Below are 17666 nucleotides of genomic sequence, written 5' to 3'. Positions count from 1 at the left end.
TTGCTGACGTTTACCATAACAGTTGCTGTCTTAGCTGCTTGTTGATTTCCTTCTAGCCTTGAGGTACCATTGACTGTCTCACCTCAGTGCCGGCGCAGTGTGTGTGTGTGTGTGTGTGTGTGTGTGTGTGTGTGTGTGTGTGTGTGTGGGGGGGGGGGGCTGTCTCCTTTCAGGTCCTCAACTCAAAGCCTCCAAGAAATGTAGTTAAGCTGATATCCAGACCCCGGTGTGGCCACATGTTTTTCCTGTCTTCCTAAACCCCTGCATCTTTTCCTCTCCTCCCCACGTCCCTCCTTCCTCTCTGCCTCTGCCCCCCCCCCCCCCGTCTGCAGGTGGATATACATCTCTCCAGATGCTTCATTAGTTCTATTAAGACTCCTCCGGCTCCTACAGTGGCAGTGTTTCTCTGCTCACAGGGATCAGAGTCTCCTGCTTTAGACAAACAGGTGAATCAGAGCTGCAAGTATGTGTTCATTTAAATAACTGAACTTTAGAGCTGCTGTTAACAAAGCTGTTATTTGGACTGAGCAGGACTGTGTGTCTGTACCTGTGGTACGAGGCCGTCCAGCTGAGCGAACCTGTTCCTGTGTGACGGGTGTGTGGACAGCCACTCGGACTGGGCGGATTCTCCCGTCAGCTGCTCTATCAGCTCCATTCGCTGCCAGAAAACGGGGCTCGCTCGCACATCTGCACACGCCTGGGAAGGACACACACACCCCATGGACTCAGAAACACAAACACAATGTGGGGTCCCTCTGTCTCGTGCTGATGAAAGTCCTCACCAACCCGTCATGTAAGGCGAGTTTAGTTTGACAACAGCGCCCCCTGCTGCTCAGCAGAGAGATTACAGAGAGCAACAGTGACAGAGGAGCTAATAGTGATTATAAAAACAATGAGGTTTTAAACAAGTCCTTCATCATCACCAGTGTTTCGAGCGCTGAGATCATGTCACAGGGGTTAAAGGCGTCATGTGCTGTCATGTGGTGAGAGTTAAGCCTGATGATGTCAGGACAAAACCAGACTAAAACTTGAGAAATATTGTATTAACTGTCTGTTTTAATGATGTTGTGCTCTCTAGTTGGAAACTGATATTGTCTTTCTGTTGTTTGTTTCTTTTTTCTTCAGATCTTTGTATTAATAATTTGTTTTTCAAAAGTAAGTTTTTAAAAAGAGGAGGTGATACAGACACATAAATCCATGGAGTGCTCCTTTAAGAAATACAACACTAGAGATGATGATGATGATGATGATGATGATGGAGATGGAGATGGAGATGATGATGATGATGATGATGATGATGATGATACCTTAGCAGCCAAGTGCAATCCAACTCTGTCGGCCTCGGCCTCGAGTTTGCGACTGTAGGGTCGGTTGAACATCAGCTGAGGGAGAGACAGACAGTGCGACACATACACAACCACGTCAGACTTGTGTTGCTGCCCGGTCAGTGCACGTGTGTGCACGTGTGTGCACGTGTGTGCTCGTGTATAAAGTGTGAAAATGTTTCTTCGACTAAACAGTCTTTATGAGACAGGTAACAGTCTGGAGTGAGACACACCTCTTTGAGCTTTTCCTGTACCCATTGTCCCAGCAGCGCCAGGCTGTCTCTAGGACACACGGCCCAGATGGCCGTCAGCAGAATCAGGGACAGGAGGTCCACGACGTGAGACAGACTGGCCTCTTCAGCCTGTGGGAGGAGAGGGGGAGAGAAGGGAAGGAGGTGGGGCAGGAAAGGTTTAGGATACAACAGAAAGAGAATGAAAAAATAAGAGGCAAAAAGTTTTTGGGAGGTGAACGAGACAGCTGGAACATATTGATTGTTCCCATCTATTTTAGTGGAACTTTAACTCTGTAGCAGATTTAGAGGTTTTAACAGCCAATCCAATAGAGCACACCTACTGGGTAATACCAAGCCCATCGATGCTCATTCCCTTCATCTAATTAAAATCTCCTTCAAGCATTTCCTCCGAGGACGTTTAAAGTCTGGAAAGACCCACTTCATTAGACGCTGTTTTAGAACAAGAAGAATGGGCTTCTATTGGCCGAGTAAAAACAGCCATCAGAGGAGAATTAATACAGCGTGACAGCGGCCCGGGTCGACGGTCCCCGGTCATCATCGCACCGACAGGATTAGTGTCTGGAGGTGATTGTCAGGGAGTTTTTATCTCTGGCTGATGCAACAACACTGCAACTGATGCCACTTCAGCCAGTACTATACTTCTGAGACGGGGGGGGGGGGGGGGGGGGGGGGGGCTGATGATGAATAGTCAGGTCTCTGTGAATAATGCACATAACTATAGGAGGTCCACATGCATATTTTATAACCTTATGTGGGAGAGACCTGGAGGACTTCCAGCTCTAACTTCCACTCTGTGTGCCGAGGGCGTCTAAGTGACCCAGCTTTGTTCTTGAACATTATTTGCACTTTAAGTGTTTTCAGTGACTCATCCTCATGCACAGCGAGGTCTGCTACGATCAGCTGAGCCTCTCAAATGTCAGCGTGTTATACACAGGTCTTTGTTCACTGCAGCACTTCAACCTCAGGAAATCTATTCACTCTTCACACACTTCACGAGGTTTCCATGTTTTCTGCTTTAAACTGTGAGCGACTAGAACTCATTCTCTCTGTCAGTAAATACAGTGACAGGTTTAATTCCTGTACTAATGATTACAACCTGTTGATACTGACACCAAGTGGATGATCAGTGTGTTTCAAGGTCACTGAGACAAAGAAAATGATCTTTAACCCTCACACACTGTTCATGTTTCTGCCTTCACAGTAAGACCCCCCCCCCCCTTCATCTGACCCACAGATCTAATATCTGTGGATCTACAGTCCACTTCCATAGATACGGCTCAGACATTCACAACACCTGTACAAAAGTATAATATGTTAAGATATTTGAAACATTTTGGTGTATTTTGGGTCACTTTAGGAAAAGTCAAACTTCAGGCTAAAAGACATTTCTGGTATTTTTACTGCTGTTGGACGTCAGAACGGGTCAGTGTAAGGGTTAAAATATAAAGTAACTGTCAGGTCCGACACTGCAGTGTTAGGAGTAGATGCCACAATCACCAACAGTATGAAGAGGCTTATGCACTTACAGAGTGTCCCAGTAACGCATGAGCCATCTCGTGTCCCAGGACGAAGGTGAGCTGGTGGATGTCGGCCACAGCGTCCAGCATCCCCGTAAACATGAACACTTCCCCGTTCTGTGTGAAGGGAAGTAAAATCCAGTTGAAGAGATTCTTTAGACTGACGGTTTTCAAACCTGTTCACATCAATACTTATGGATGGAAATATAGTGAAAATAAATTATTCCCCTCTTTGCTGGGGACCCCAAAGAACCCACTCAATGACCCCCGGGTCTGACACATCACCCACCCAGTACTATTTACAGTATTTACAGTAAATACTCATGAACTCACGAACAAGCTGAAAACCACTCAGGGATCAACAGCTGTTACAAGGAAAAGTAATAAGAGAAACACTGTTATCCTCAGACGGCCTCACATGAGATGACGGATGTAACAGTGTGATGGTATGAAAGCTCAAACACAGTCTCTGATTCTTTGTCTCTGTTTCTCGTACTGACCGGGAGGACGAAGGCGTTGACGTTGGGACTTTGCACCACATGGACGCTCCATGTGACATCGGACATTTCAGGGATGTCCTTGTTCCTCTGAGCCAGATGCTGCACCACCCGCTCCACCACCTTGTGCCGGGGGTCAGTGACGGGAACCAGCAGCTCTGCAAACTCCTCCATGTACTGACACACACACACACACACACACACACACACACACACACACACACACACAGGTAAGAGATTTTAAGGAATATTTTCCTTCCTCCATCCATTTAATATCTTGTCTTTCTGCTTGTCATTACTGTTTTCATGACTCCATGAATCGTGTAAAATAATGTGTGTAACAGGGTCAACTGTCTCTAATCATGTTGTAACACACACACACACACACACACACACACACACACACACACACACACACCCCCTCCCTCTCTCACAGCCTGTGAAGTCAGAGCAGCCAGCTCCATGTAGTTCTCTCTGCTGAACACCAGGAGGCGTGTCCGTCCCGTCACCGGGGACTCATCCAGGTGGGTCAGGAGAAGGAGAGCTGCGATCACCATGGCAACACCTGCCCCCGCTGCCAGAGGCCAGCGGCGCTGCCAGGCCCATTGACGCATGAGCTGCCGGCGGTTGTCTGGTAGAGCCACCCACCACTTCCTTAAACTCCTGCAACACGAAGGGAGGCCACAAGGTCTGAGACGTCTGTGCAGCTCTACACTCATGCAGTCAAACCACTCGCCGCCCTTCACAACATCAGGCTCTGCGAGGACGCGCAGGAATCCAGGCGCAGTCCAGCCCAGTCTCTGGGAGTCCATGAGAGGAGATCCAGTTATTTGACCCAAAATAAAACCTAATTAATTAATGAAGCCTCATGTGTGTGGAATGATACTATCATAGTCACTCTCCTTTCAGTTCTTATTTAAACTAATTAATTAACAGAACCAAGGCATCAATTTATGAGCTAACTTGTTTTCTCTTATTTGAATGACAATTATTACAATTGTTGATAAAACAATTAGGTGTGTTCATTATTTCAATTATTTAACGAACACAATACTTGAAGTGTAATTGAATAATATTGTGTTTTTTAGCAGTGAATACATTTGCTATAAAATGATTGGTAAGAATTTTCCTGCTTTTCTATTTGCACTTGATGATCAGATGATCACCTGATCAAAGAATTCTGATTAATTATACCTGATCACTTTCTACATGTGTGAATGGAACATGTTACCAGCTGGTTTCCAAACTGTGTCAGTGTGTGTACACTCATCGAGCCTTTCATCAGGAACACCTGTACACCTGCTTATCCATGTAATTCTCCAACACATACAATCATGTGGAAGCAGTGTGCTGCACCTGATTCAGACTGAACAGCACGTCCTACCTGCACCAGCAGGAGACCACGTCAGGTTCCACTTCCTGTCCCCAAGACCAGAAAGACTCCCCGACACTGGACAGCTGAACACCTGAACACCTGAACACCTGGTCTGATGCAGCAGATGGTAGAATACTTTCTTCCTAACACCACCCCCCCCCGGTCTCCAGACTGAACCCAGTGAACACCTTTGGGGTGTGTACAACAGGTGCAGCTGCATCATGTCAACATGGAGCAGAGTCTCAGAGGAAAGTTTCAAACATCTTGTGAGTGTCAGTGTGGTGTTCCTAATAAAGTGCTCAGTGAGTGTGTGTGTGTGTGTGTGTGTGTGTGTGTGTGTGTGTGTGTGTGTGTGTGTGTGTGTGTGTGTGTGTGTGTGTCCTACCTGCCCAGTATGATGGCCACGAGCTTCTGCAGAGGCTTCAGCACCATCCATATGAAGGGAGCAGGCAGGGCCCTCAGGGGGGCCGAGGTGTGGAGGAACCGGGTCTGGACCGGACCGGAGCGCAGAGGTGAAGCGGTTTTGGGGCTGATCTGGAAACACGGCTTCGGTCCACGGCCACAGAACAACAGACGTGGTGCCGACGGAGCGGCTCTGAGGTGGAGGGAGTTCCCAGCTCTGTGACCGATGTTCCCACAGGACACGGCCTGCGTCTTCTTCCAGGTGAAGCCAGCGCGCGCACACACCTGCTCGTGTCGCGTCAGGTGAGAACAGAAGCGGCCGCTCCGGAAAAGACCGACCGACAGTAACACCATCGTTTCAGCTCCTCGTGACTCGGTCACCAACAGCAACAAGACTCCGTCATCTGACGGAGCTGTCAACGTAGAAACGAAGGTCACAGGGCGGGAAGATGACTTCCTCTCCTGTGGGTCTGTCAGCCATCACTGTTCTCTGGGGTCAATGTCATCGTTTCCCGCGGTGACTCCCCTCGGTCACCGCGGCTGAAGAGTTCGTACCTGTCACAGGTGTTCAGTTTAATGACACGTTCACACGTCGAGATCGACGTTTCACGTCCCCGCGCGGCGAAACGTTAGCACTTTAACAACGAACTGAACGGAACTTTGTTTGTTTGGGGACTTTGAGGGTCCAGCTCCAAAATGATTCCCCCCAGAAACGAACCCGCGCCACTAGTTCCGCCCGCACATTGAAATCTCGCGTTAATTTTGAATCCTCGCGGGTTTTTCCTGGGAAAAGTATTTGGAACTACATTTTTATTTACCTTAAAGACGGATTAATAAGAATATAATGATTCTATAGCTCTGCGACAATGATCCACATGGTTGCAATTTGCCATAAAAACGAAGAAGAACAAGAAGAACAGGAAATAGAACTTAACTTTAACTTTATTTCTATTCTTTGCTTAAAAACAAGTTACGGTATTATTCTTTAACACTGTTTAAACGACAGAATCTTAAAACGCTTTAAAAATATGTCCAAAAATAAAATGAACCAAACCACAGAATATAAAAATACAGCTTTGATTTCATGTGAAAGAAACCAGCAGAACTGAGGAAACTTTCACCATAACACAACCCCTCTCTCTCACGCACGCACGCACGCGCACGCACAAACACACACGCACACACCTGTTGGGTCAATCATGTGGTTTTTGGTTAAAGGACTTTAATATAGAAAGTGAAACAGTTTGTAATACTGATACAAAAGCTCGTGGTAAAACATCAACGTTTAGACTTTAATGAGGTAAATAATTGCAGTTTAGTAGAAGTGACAGAGATTTGTTCCATCACAGTAAATAGTCGTGTTCAGGTGACAACACTGAGCCCAGGTGTAACACCGTGTCGCCGTGTGTCTCTGAGGTTGTGTCTGTGGCGGGCGGCACAGAGTCAGAATCCCGATCAGAGTCTCCTCCCCCCCGCTCCTGGCCGATCAGCTGATCAAAAGCAAAGTCATCTGCGTCCTCTGGTCTGGACGAGTCTTCCTCTTCCTGCTGATGCTGGGAAATAAAGTCTGACTGGAAAAGGGCCTGGATCTGGGTGAGGAAGGAATCTCCCTCCTCCTCTGGGAGAGGCTCCAGGTATCTAGCGAGAGATGACAGCATCTAGAGGGAGGAGGTGACGTCAAATGAGGCAGAGGCGATAAAACAGTTAAAGCAGAGGTGAGTCTGTTAAAAGAGACGTGACATCTACATCCAGCAGCACTGACCTTCTCCAAACAGGTGAGATGAGAGTCTTTCCGGAAGAATCTGTCCATCTGCACACTCCTGACCGAGCAGGACAGGAAATAATAGTTTAGACACTCTACAAAATAAAATGTTAAACATCACAGAGAGATGGGATCAGCTTCAGTGTCTCACTCACCCGGGTGTTTGAGAGTATTTGTGGATGATCCACTGAGCTCTCCTCATCGTCTGCTCCCAGTCTGGGACTCGTTGTGACGACAGGAAGTCGAACCTGTAGGGAAGCTCTGTGGAGGAGCAGAGACGCACGTATTGAGTCATGTGTGTGTGTGTGTGTGTGTGTGTGTGTGTGTGTGTGTGTGTGTGTGTCTCACTCTGGGGGCCTGAGGGCTCCTGGCTCTCTTTCACCAGCAGGCAGGTGGTTTGGGAGTGGGGGGATGGATTAGCCGGGTCGTACGGACTCACTATCATCCCGATGAAGGGGGCTCCACCACGAGAGAAATAACTCTGGATCAATCAGGGCAAAGGAAATCAGACACAGACACACACAGACCAACTTGTACGTGACCTCTCATCATTCACATCACCTGGAACTGGTCCTGTGTGTTTATGTCCCGCACTGAGGGGTTGGGGTGGAAGGAGGGATGCGAGTGGTACCAGCCCACCACGCTGAAGCCCAGGGACGACAGCACATCACAGGCCTGCGTCTGAGACACCGGGTCCATCTCACACTGCAGCCCTGTGCTCACACTGTTACACGGCTCTGCGGCACAGATCTACACACAAACACAGTCAGTCGACGCAAACTTCAAAATACACGGTCACTAAATGATCTGTTCTCGTCTTCCACCCTGTCGTTTTAAACTCCTCCCCCTACCTTCAACACTTTCTCTTCCTCATTAAACGTCCCGCCCAGCAGACCGATGACCTCCCCCCGGGACACATGGGCGTGCTGAGGCCCGCGACCACGACAGAGTCAGGAACAAGTTAAAAGAGACAATTATTCTACAGCGAAATATAAAGAAAGACAGAGAGACGGTCTACAGGAAAATAAACCAAAGAGCTCATGGTGCCGACAGCACATGAAGAAGACACAAACGAGACAATGCAAAATATTAAATTATAATAGACAATATGATGCAGTGTAATTATAGAAAACACCAGAGATTTTAACTCCTAACAAAATAAATAAATAAAAAAGTTCAAAATGATTAATTTGAAAAGCGTTGTCTCTGAGTGTATGAGAACACCGTCAGCGTGTGTGTGTGTGTGCGTGTGCGTGTGTGTGTGTGTGTGTGTGTGTGTGTGTGTGTGTGTGTGTGTGTGTGTGTGTGTGTGTGTGTGTGTGGAGCGTACCATGTCCATGATGAGGAGAGTCTCTGCACACACAATGACCTGGAACGGCTCCTGAGACCAGAAGAAGAGCGTCACACAAACTGTTCATATATAGTTGAGTGTGTTGATACAGAAACACGAGCAGAATGAATGTGACACTCAATAACATCAGAAACGCTTCAGATACTGAAGACGCAGCAATGTGAGATATCAGATTATTCATATTAATATTCATAGTTTCACATTCAGAAGAAGCAGCAGGTTTCCCAGGGATCGCTGCTACTGGCAGCTACAGTTTTACAGCAGTGAAGAAGAACTGATTTAAGTAGTGTAACGTCAGCTCTTCAGTCCCTCCAGGATTTTGCAGCTTCAATGTTGCAGCTAAAAACTCTTTTCTTCAAAATTGTGATGTTTTTAGATTTTCTTTTGCATGAAACTGCAGGAGAAAATAAATATTACAATAATTGTTGCTATGTCCATTAAAATAATAATAATTCATTAAACATCAAAGGCAGGTTTTTCCAGTGAGAATAAATCCTGCTCCTCTGCTCCGTCTCAATCACAGCTGATCTTTAATATCACCTCATCAATTTATCAATTCATACACAGCCAGAAACAAGGAAGTGAGTTTGGTGACATCATCAAGGTTCTGATCAGGGACTGCTCTGATTGGTTCAACTGGAGGGAAACTTTGATGATTTTTGATCAAAGTTGCAGTGATTGGACAGAAATGCAACGCTGCACAGAATTCACAGGGATTGGTTGAATTTGAGTTAATTATTGTGATTGCGACATCGTGACTTCCTGGAGGAAGGAATTTGTTAACATGTTCGACCGGGAAGTCCGACCTGTAGAACATGTACAGTCTGCAGAGCTTTAACTTCAAGACAACCGCTGCAGAGATGATTCCTTCCTCCACTTGTTGACAGGACAGCAGCCACATCATATCCACAGGGTTCGCATCAGACAGTTGGTGCAGTGATTTTAATCACAGGTATCGGATCAGAGCTCGGATCAGCCCACACACAAGCTCACGTGTTGGAGTTGGGAAGGAAAACATCTGGACTGACTGTTCTCCTCTGTTACAGCGTCACGACACATGGAGACATAACTCTGGGCAACAGGGAGGGGAGACCCCCCAGCTGGAGAGACGTTCACTGACCTGTACGTCCTCTCCAAACGACCTGCAGGGAATCAGCTGGAAGGGATCAAACGACCTGCGAGGAGGGAGAGCGTCAGTGTGTCTGTGTGTGAGGACGACAGGACGAGCTGCTTCAGTGCGTCGCACTCACCCTCTGAGTCTGGACATCTTGCAGGGTTTAGGCTGCTTCTTCATCTCCTGTCTCCGCAGAGCCACTTCCTCAGCGCTGAGGTGCTGATGGAGACAGGATCAGTGAGTACACTGATCGATCAATCACCCACTGATCAATACTGGTGTGTGCGTGTGTGTGTGTGTGTGTGTGTGTGTGTGTGTCCGTGTCCAAACCTCATATGTCTGTCCCTCCAGGTCTTTAGCATCACACCAGTTTCCCCATATGTCCCTCACACGGCGTTTCCTGGTGCGCTACAACCAATCGGCAGTTAGCTGGAGTTGCGGCGGGTTCATAGTTCACATGTCTGAGGTTCAGAGGTCAAAGGTGATGATTACCTACCATGCTCTGCAGTCTCTGGGCCAGCTGATAGGCCTCAAGCACGTCTTTGCCCTCCTTCTGTTTGGAGCGGTCCACCACCTTCGGCCGATTATAGACGGCTTGTTCTGTGAGAGAAGAGAAGAGACGGAGCTCTGAGTGAAAACTGAAGCTAGATGATAAAAGGAAACGCCGTGACACGCTCAGCACAGTCACCGCAGCTGAAGTTGATGGCGCCGATGAGCTCCAGGTAGGTGTGAATCCTCCCGATGCAGTTGACGTCTCCGCAGTTCTTCAGGCCGGGCCGGACGGACGTCTTGTTCAGGTACCTGGGTTTGCTCTTCAGCCTGAGAACAGAGACATTTAAAGCTGCAGCTGTTGTGTTGTCACGGTGACTGAGGCTGAGCAGACGGCTTCATACCACTGATCCAGGATGTAGTTTCTGATCTTCAAATATCTCTCGGGGGTCTTGGAGGGCCGCCCCTCAAAGAACTCTGGGATGGCTTGTTTCTCATCCTCGGCGATGGTCTCCTTGTCCAGCGTGATCTCCTGCTCAGGTACCCTGAGCTCCTCCTCGTCCTCGTCCTCCTCCGCCTCCTCCGGGTCTTCCTCTGACCTCTGATTCAGGATCTGTTCAGTCTTATCAGCAGAATCTGGGAAACAAAACATAAGAGTTTTTATTCCTCCAAGCCGGCGAGTCAGAGCGGCGGCCATTTTGTTTTCAGGTCGTCGGTCCGTGTCGTTCTCTTGGACACGATATCTCAGTAACACCTCGACCGAACCTTCACCTGGACTCAAGGATGAACTGATGAGATTTTAGTGGCCAAAGGTCAAAGGTCAGAAAACACTTTTTAGCCATTACTCAAGGCTTCACAAAGTTTCACACAGAAAGTTCATATTTATATTTTCTCTGACTCTGATGAACATGTGACCTGGAACTAGTCTGAGTGGCGGAGGGATACGACCACAAGGACCACAAGTGTGTGATTACCTGCCCCGTCACTGCAGGTGTCCTCCAGGTGCCCAGCCTGTGCGGAGCTGTCAGACTGGGAGCTCTGGCCCTCGTCATTCATCGCTGAGTCTGAGTGACTTCCTGTCTGGGGGCTGCTGGGTGGAGGGGACGCCGCCTCGTCCAGCTCCTCTGAGCACGGGAATGAAGAGGAGTGTTGATGACGTGGCGGAGACAGAGAGACGCGTCTGCGTCCGTCCTCGGTCTCCGGCCTGCTCTCTCCCCCAGGACCGCCCCCCCCCCGCTCCTCTGCGGGACTGTGTGTCTGGAGCTCGCTGCCCGTTTTCTGCTCCGGCGCAGCCCGAGATCCGTCCTCACTCAGGTCATCGGTGATGTCCACGTCCTCGTCCTCATCGTCAGAGAGCTTCTCTATTCGGACAGTGTTGGTCAGGCTGGAGGACGGACTGGGCGTGGGCTGGGGGGGGGGCAGCGCAGCTCCTGCTGACCTGGGTTCTGATTTAGCCTGAAGGATTTACACATAATCAAACAGTTTGCACATCCCTCGTTATTTCCAGAGCGTGGTCGCACAGAGATCCTCACCTTGTGTTTGAAATACTGTCTGGCGTAGCTCTTCACCTGAAGCACGGAGCGGCTGTCCACCAACCTGGCAACCTTAGTCCACCTGCGTCCAAACCGAGCCTTCAGGTGAACACACACACCAGACAGTCTGACACTGAGACAGGCTGAACACAACATCCTGGAAGGAATTCATTGGGTTTATGTTGATCAGACTGATGCTTGTTAAAACAGTTGGGGGGGGGGGGTTTGTAAATAAATGTGTGTGTGTGTGTGTGTGTGTGCACATGCCCTCATACCAGCCCTTCTTCAAACAGCTCTTTCTCCTGTTTGGACCAGCGAGACGAGGATCCCGAGGCTGCGGCGGAGGTCTTGGCTGGAGAGCTGAACACCCACAGAAAGTGACATGAAAACAAACGTGTGAAGAAGAATGGATGGATGAACTCACATGGAGGATGAATGAAGAACAGACTCACTTCTTCACTTTGGGCTTGTTGTTCGTGTCGCTCTCCCACAGGTGAGGAGGAATCTCTTTCCCCGTCAGGTAGAATCTGTGAGCGAGGTCAGGACCAACAGACTCAACTGTGTCTAACACACTGAAAACAGCCGGTCTACTACTGAAGAACCACCGACTGTCACTTTAAGATTTCTTCTCGCTCAGTTTTCACTTCTATAATTTCTGTAATTAGTCGTTTCAGTGAGATTTACATTTGATTTCTCAGGATGAAATCCTTCAGGTGCTACAGACGAGCTCAGCTCAAAGTCTGTCCATATCCAGAATTAATATCTGGATACAGTCGAGTCAAATATCGTGATATACGATATCATCGAGTTTATATCATGATTATATTATTTTATTTTACATGTGTTTACAAACATGGAAAAGATACTGTTCCTCCAGCAGCATCCTCTCTATCACCTCCCTGTTCTCCGGGCTGATGGAGCTGTCCAGCTCCCACGGCTGCAGGACAGAGACAGAGAGACAGACAGAGAGAGAGAGACAGGCAGAGAGAGAGACAGACAGACAGAGAGAGACAGGCAGAGAGACAGACAGACAGAGAGAGAGAGAGAGACAGACAGAGAGAGAGACAGAGAGAGAGACAGACAGAGAGAGACAGACAGAGAGAGACAGACAGAGAGAGAGACAGAGAGAGAGAGACAGGCAGAGAGACAGACACAGAGAGAGAGACAGAGAGAGAGAGAGAGAGAGACAGAGACAGAGAGAGAGAGAGAGACAGACAGACCGTCAGAGACACTCACTCACAGTCAGACTGCAGTCGGAGGACAGGTGGGGCTTCGTGGACTCCTACCAGGATCCCGGTGCTGCTCGCCCACGCGGACTGGACGAACTGCTCCTGGACCAGACCCGCTGCTTCCAGCTCACTGCGACACAGAGACGAGGCGGGCCGTGAACACAACACGAGAAGAGCCGGGGACACACACAGCTGCTAGCCAACAACAACCGGCTCCACGCTAGCTACAGCGCAACAGTACCCAGCTCCTACTGACGCTGAGCACGTGGATTCACCTGTACAGGTGAGCTGTCTCACCTCATGCTGCCGACAGTCTCGTCTCCCTCGATGTCAACATCCACCTCGTCCTCCATGTTGATGGACAAACGTAAACAAAGGAGAGGAGAAGGAGAGAGGGAGAGAGACCTGTGTCTGCAGCAGTGTTCAGGTTTCCTCACAGCGACACCTGGTGGCGGGAGGAACTTCATCCAACGCTGCTGCTCCGCGAGGTTCTGCAGCAGCTGGATCACTGATCACTCCACTGCCTCCTCCTGGATCAATCTGTCTTCACATCCATATATATTTATATTTATATATATATATATATATATATCCAGTGGTTCATTGGTAATCATAAGAATATCAGTTAATAATAGATCAACAATAATAGTTATATAATATATATAATAATAAACAATAATATATATAATAATTACATATATCCGTGGCTGGTGTTTGATTATCTGAGCTGCATGGATTATATATATAACAGGGGTCAGGGGTCATGATTCCTCTGAACATTTCTTACTATAAAACCAAAATCTCAGTGAAAAGAAGAGATTTGTTGATTAGTGTTTGTTTATTTTCTTCCTTCATGATACAGCTGCAGGTGTTTTCTATAGGAGGGTCAGATTGTTTATTATAGAAATGATTGTTGGAGTTCAGCATAAAGAAAAATGGAAAATCAAGCTGCATTGAGTAAAACTAAACCCTTCACTATAATTCTTGAAAAGCTATTATTATTATTATTATTATTATTACAGCAGTTATTTCCCTTGAAATGTTACATAATTATTAATATTATAATATAGATGATGTATTATTCATATTTTATAATTTTATAAATATATATATAATTTGATTACATGATTTAACCATTATCCTCTCCACCCAGTGATCTAGACCTTTGCTTCAGGATTTCTTTTCTGGACCACTTTCAATTTTAATATTTTATATGTGACTTAAAACTACAAACAATCTTTATCCAGTTGGTTGTCAAAAGGTCGAATCTCTGAAACCACAGCTGCAACGTTTCCCGACTTTTAACTCATGTGATCCTTTATCAGATAGAAGCTGGACTCTCTCTACAGTTTATATATGAACCTTTGCTCTTCTTGCTGGACAAGGTCGGCTTTCAAACTTCATAAGGATCCACTGGAAATGAACCAACACACGATAAAAGTCAAAGTGAAAGACGACAAAAAAAGGTTTTATTTAGAAATTCACAGTTTCTAATGGCACTACAGTTACTGTAGTAACTCACTCCTGCTCAAAAATACTGTGCAGCTCTTCAGAGTACTCACAGAGAGAAAGAGAGGGAGGGAGAGAGAGAGAGAAAAGAAAAGATAGCACTTGACATATAAGGTAAGAAAAACAACAAAAGGCATGAGGAGTCATACAAAGTGCACACTGAGCTCCTAAAATCTCACCGAGGGCTGTCTCCCTATTCGCTGTGTTATGGGGATAAGTAGATTCAAAAGTAGTCTTTCTCATAACACAGACACTCACACATACAGGAGATCAACAGCAAAACAATCCTGACATGTATACAGGTTTACACACACACCAACATGAGATCATACACATTCAAAAAGGGTTAAAAAAAAAACTCAAACAGAATCACATTAATAGTGTTCCAACTCAGAACCACCTTTGCTGCGTTCCCTTTATTTAACAACGATTCACGTCCTTCTCTTCACAGACCATGTTCATCATCAGAGGCATCGCATGAAGCGGCGGCGGAGCGGTGACGCGTGAATAAAAGACGGAGCGGGCGCACAATGGGAGTGAGGATGTGGAGGAGGAGAAGCTCGTCAGGAAAGCAGGTGTTTAGATGGAGAGAGGATGTTGGAGCTCCTGACGGGAACATGTTAGAGTAGTTCATAAAGCAGGCATATTAAAACGTTTCCTTCACAGTCACAGAGGAAGTCGTGCAGCGGGGTCAGAGGTCAGAGGTGGATGAAGAGGAGTGGATGAAGGTGGATGAAGATACGCAAAGAGAACAGAGCGCTGCAGAAGCTGGTCACATGACGCTCTGATGAGAGAGCAAAGGTAGAAGAGAGTTCTGTCTCTGTCCCGACGTCCACGAGTCCAACCACACAGAGCCAGTCAGAAACCACACACACACACACATGCACGCACACATGCACGCACACACACAGGGGTCAGTAATGAAATCAACACTCAGCTCAGCCCCTCCCACTTCTCCACCCACCCAGCAGCTCTGGACACAAACGAAAGCAGCAGTGTGATGATCCTAATTAACACGTAGCCTAAATCAATAATCAATAGTTCTGTGATTGCTGTCTGACGTCTCAGTTAGTTATAATGTCAGAAAGTCAGAGCTCATGATGAAATGTTAAAATACAATAAAAACAGAAGCGGCTGAGTCGGTACCGGAGACGAGACGCTGAGACGCTGCAGACGGAGACGGACAGAAACAGGAACTGTTAGAACATCTGTCATTTAAATAAATAAATACATAAATAAAACTGCTCCGTCAGACTCCACTGCAGGGCCCCAAGGGGGAGGTGTGTGTGTGTGTGTGTGTGTGTGTGTAGGTGTGTGTAGGTGTGTGTAGGTGTGTGTAGGTGTGGTAAAAGTGTAAACATTCAACTGTGCTACCCTGTGCCCCCCCACAAATAAAAATAAAGAGAGAAACCTTTTTCCTTCTGACCAACAATAAGAGAGGAGCACGGCTCAGTTATGGATGAAAGAAAAAATAAAATATGAAAAGACAAAGTATAAAGTCTGAACCCTGTAATATTCACCTTCATCTGTAACAGCAACAACCTCTCTGACCTCTCTGACCTCTCTGACCTCTCTGACCTCTCTGACCTCTCTGACCTCTCTGACCTCTCTGACTACCTGAGGATCGTCACACAGCTGCTGCTGCTGCAGGGACGGACACATTCACTGCTTCACCACAGGCAGCGTCACTTTCTTCATTCAGCTCTGACGGTCGGTGTGACAGAGACAGACACAGAGAGAGAGACAGACACAGAGACAGACAGAGAGACAGACAGAGACAGACAGAGAGACAGACAGAGAGACAGACAGAGAGACAGACAGAGAGACAGACAGAGACAGAATGAGAGACAGACAGAGACAGACAGAGAGACAGACAGAGACAGACAGACAGAGAGACAGACAGAGAGACAGACAGACAGAGACAGAGAGACAGACAGACAGAGACAGAGACAGACAGACAGAGACAGACAGACAGACAGAGAGATGGTCCCATACAAACACCTACATGTTGGGATGCAACACGAGATCAAAGTGATGACGACGTCGGACAAGAAGGAAAGAAGAAGAAATCCGTCGTGCTCTCAGAGGATCAGACTAACACTTGATGCTTCCTGTAGGAGGAGGAGCGTGGAGTCGAGGCCACACCTCTCCTCGCTGTGCTCAGAGTCGGGGTGGGGGGGTGGGGGTGGGGGCTGTCATGGGACAATGTGCTTATCCATTAGAAAAAAACCTCTTGAACACACGTGAATGGATTTGTATGAATGTGTCCCTCCCCAGCACAGAGTCTCCCGCCCACAGCACGAAGCTTTAAAAGGTCTGGAACAGGTATAAAGGCACGTGACCTTAAACAGGTCTGTGACAGGGGGAGGAGCTACTGCTGCCAGAGCCACTGCAGTTCCACGGTGCGCCTAGGTGCTCATGGGAAATGTGGTTCTTTGGGATGCAGTAAGACCTCATCTCCTCACAAGTCTGCTACCATATACTCTCTGTGTGTGTGTGTGTGTGTGTGTGTGTGTGTGTGTGTGTGTGTGTGTGTGTGTGTGTGTGTGTGTGCGCACAGAGTTGTGTAAAAGTGAGTGTGAGTGTTTCAGACGTGTCCGGTGACGGCGGTCACCCTGATGGTCCCGACACTGATCTCCTTGTTTCCCTTCATCAGCTGCTGCAGGCTGGGCAGCGTGGCCACGCCCCCCGCAGGCATGTGCGGGAACTGCAGCTCCGTCTGCCGCGACTTCCGCCGCTTCACGGAGCGTTTCTCGTGACGGGACTTGGCGGGGGACTGCTGGAGGGGGAAGCTCAGGCTGTGGCCGTTGCACAGGCCGGCGGTGGGGAAGGTGGGAGAGGGAGGGGGGAGGCGGCTCGTGTAGGACTCCTCGGAGTGGGTGGATGAGCTGCAGCTGCTGGTCTCTGACGGGAACTCCTTGGAGGTGCAAGTTGGCAACGGCGGCTCCTCCTCTGTGGAGGGAGGGCGAGGCGGCGGCGGGGGAGGAGGGAGAGGAAGAGGAGGAGGAGGGGGTAGGGCAGGGGGCGGGGCAGGGAGGCATGGGTGGAAGCCGTTACACTTGGGGCCGCCGTTTGTGAGCGGAGCAGAGGGATCGGACGCCTTCACACTCTCAACCTTGTCCAGTGACTTTGTCTTGCAGCGTTTTTTCTACAGAAGAAAAAAAACAAGAGAGAAGAAGAAAATAATGAAGTAAACATTTAAAGAAAGTCAAACATGTAATAATGTGAAGCCGTGTTAACCACTATTGTGCTGCACACTGAGGTCACAGGTCAGAGGAGGGCGGGACAGTCTGGTAGGAGTGATAGACTA

General features: G+C 48.0%; 3 protein-coding genes across 10 annotated transcripts in view; all 3 read right to left on the bottom strand.

Moving 5' to 3' along the window:
- The window catches only part of oma1 (OMA1 zinc metallopeptidase), a 9621-nt gene extending 3537 nt beyond the window's left edge, over window positions 1–6084 (bottom strand). Inside the window, exons 1-7 of one of the 2 annotated variants that reach the window (XM_056379003.1) lie at window positions 5354–6084; window positions 4028–4256; window positions 3597–3770; window positions 3106–3213; window positions 1559–1687; window positions 1308–1382; window positions 548–697 (exon numbers count right to left, since the gene is read on the bottom strand). In XM_056379003.1, coding sequence (XP_056234978.1) covers window positions 548–697; window positions 1308–1382; window positions 1559–1687; window positions 3106–3213; window positions 3597–3770; window positions 4028–4256; window positions 5354–5724 — 1236 coding nt within the window. In that variant the 5' untranslated portion in view covers window positions 5725–6084. The remainder of the gene's footprint in view (window positions 1–547; window positions 698–1307; window positions 1383–1558; window positions 1688–3105; window positions 3214–3596; window positions 3771–4027; window positions 4257–5353) is intronic. The other variant, XM_056379002.1, reaches the window with a different exon arrangement.
- Window positions 6085–6294: 210 nt separating this feature from the next.
- On the bottom strand, window positions 6295–13236 carry mysm1 (Myb-like, SWIRM and MPN domains 1). The gene is made up of 20 exons (XM_056379001.1): window positions 13145–13236; window positions 12905–12977; window positions 12485–12555; window positions 12071–12145; window positions 11894–11978; window positions 11619–11717; window positions 11061–11541; window positions 10491–10722; window positions 10286–10416; window positions 10094–10197; window positions 9928–10005; window positions 9734–9816; window positions 9604–9658; window positions 8463–8513; window positions 7984–8058; window positions 7694–7882; window positions 7481–7613; window positions 7288–7393; window positions 7133–7190; window positions 6295–7028 (listed from the first exon to the last, which is right to left on the bottom strand). The coding sequence occupies exons 1-20, from the start codon at window positions 13198–13200 to the stop codon at window positions 6714–6716; spliced, it is 2550 nt and encodes an 849-aa protein (XP_056234976.1). The 5' UTR covers window positions 13201–13236; the 3' UTR covers window positions 6295–6713.
- A 1058-nt stretch (window positions 13237–14294) lies between these two features.
- suco (SUN domain containing ossification factor) overlaps window positions 14295–17666 on the bottom strand; it is a 39155-nt gene continuing 35783 nt past the window's right edge. For 4 of the 7 annotated variants that reach the window (XM_056378995.1, XM_056378996.1, XM_056378993.1 and 1 more), the window contains one exon: window positions 14295–17504. In XM_056378995.1, the coding sequence (XP_056234970.1) occupies window positions 16944–17504 (561 nt within the window). In that variant the 3' untranslated portion in view covers window positions 14295–16943. The remainder of the gene's footprint in view (window positions 17505–17666) is intronic. The other 3 variants (XR_008828083.1, XR_008828084.1, XM_056379000.1) reach the window with 3 other exon arrangements.

This window comes from Seriola aureovittata, chromosome 6, assembly GCF_021018895.1.
Source record: "Seriola aureovittata isolate HTS-2021-v1 ecotype China chromosome 6, ASM2101889v1, whole genome shotgun sequence".
NCBI classification, from domain to species: domain Eukaryota; kingdom Metazoa; phylum Chordata; class Actinopteri; order Carangiformes; family Carangidae; genus Seriola; species Seriola aureovittata.
This window is presented reverse-complemented; position numbering and strand designations above follow the sequence as displayed.

What these genes read in the sequence shown, in the direction of transcription:
- mysm1 (XM_056379001.1), bottom strand. Translation starts at nt 13,200, where the DNA reads ATGGAGGACGAGGTGGATGTTGACATCGAGGGAGACGAGACTGTCGGC. An exon ending in AACAAGCCCAAAGTGAAGAA is followed by an intron (nt 11,979 to 12,070) that starts GTGAGTCTGTTC and finishes GTGGGTGTTCAG; the next exon opens with CTCTCCAGCCAAGACCTCCG. An exon ending in AGGAAGAGAAAGTGTTGAAG is followed by an intron (nt 7,883 to 7,983) that starts GTAGGGGGAGGA and finishes GTTTGTGTGTAG; the next exon opens with ATCTGTGCCGCAGAGCCGTG.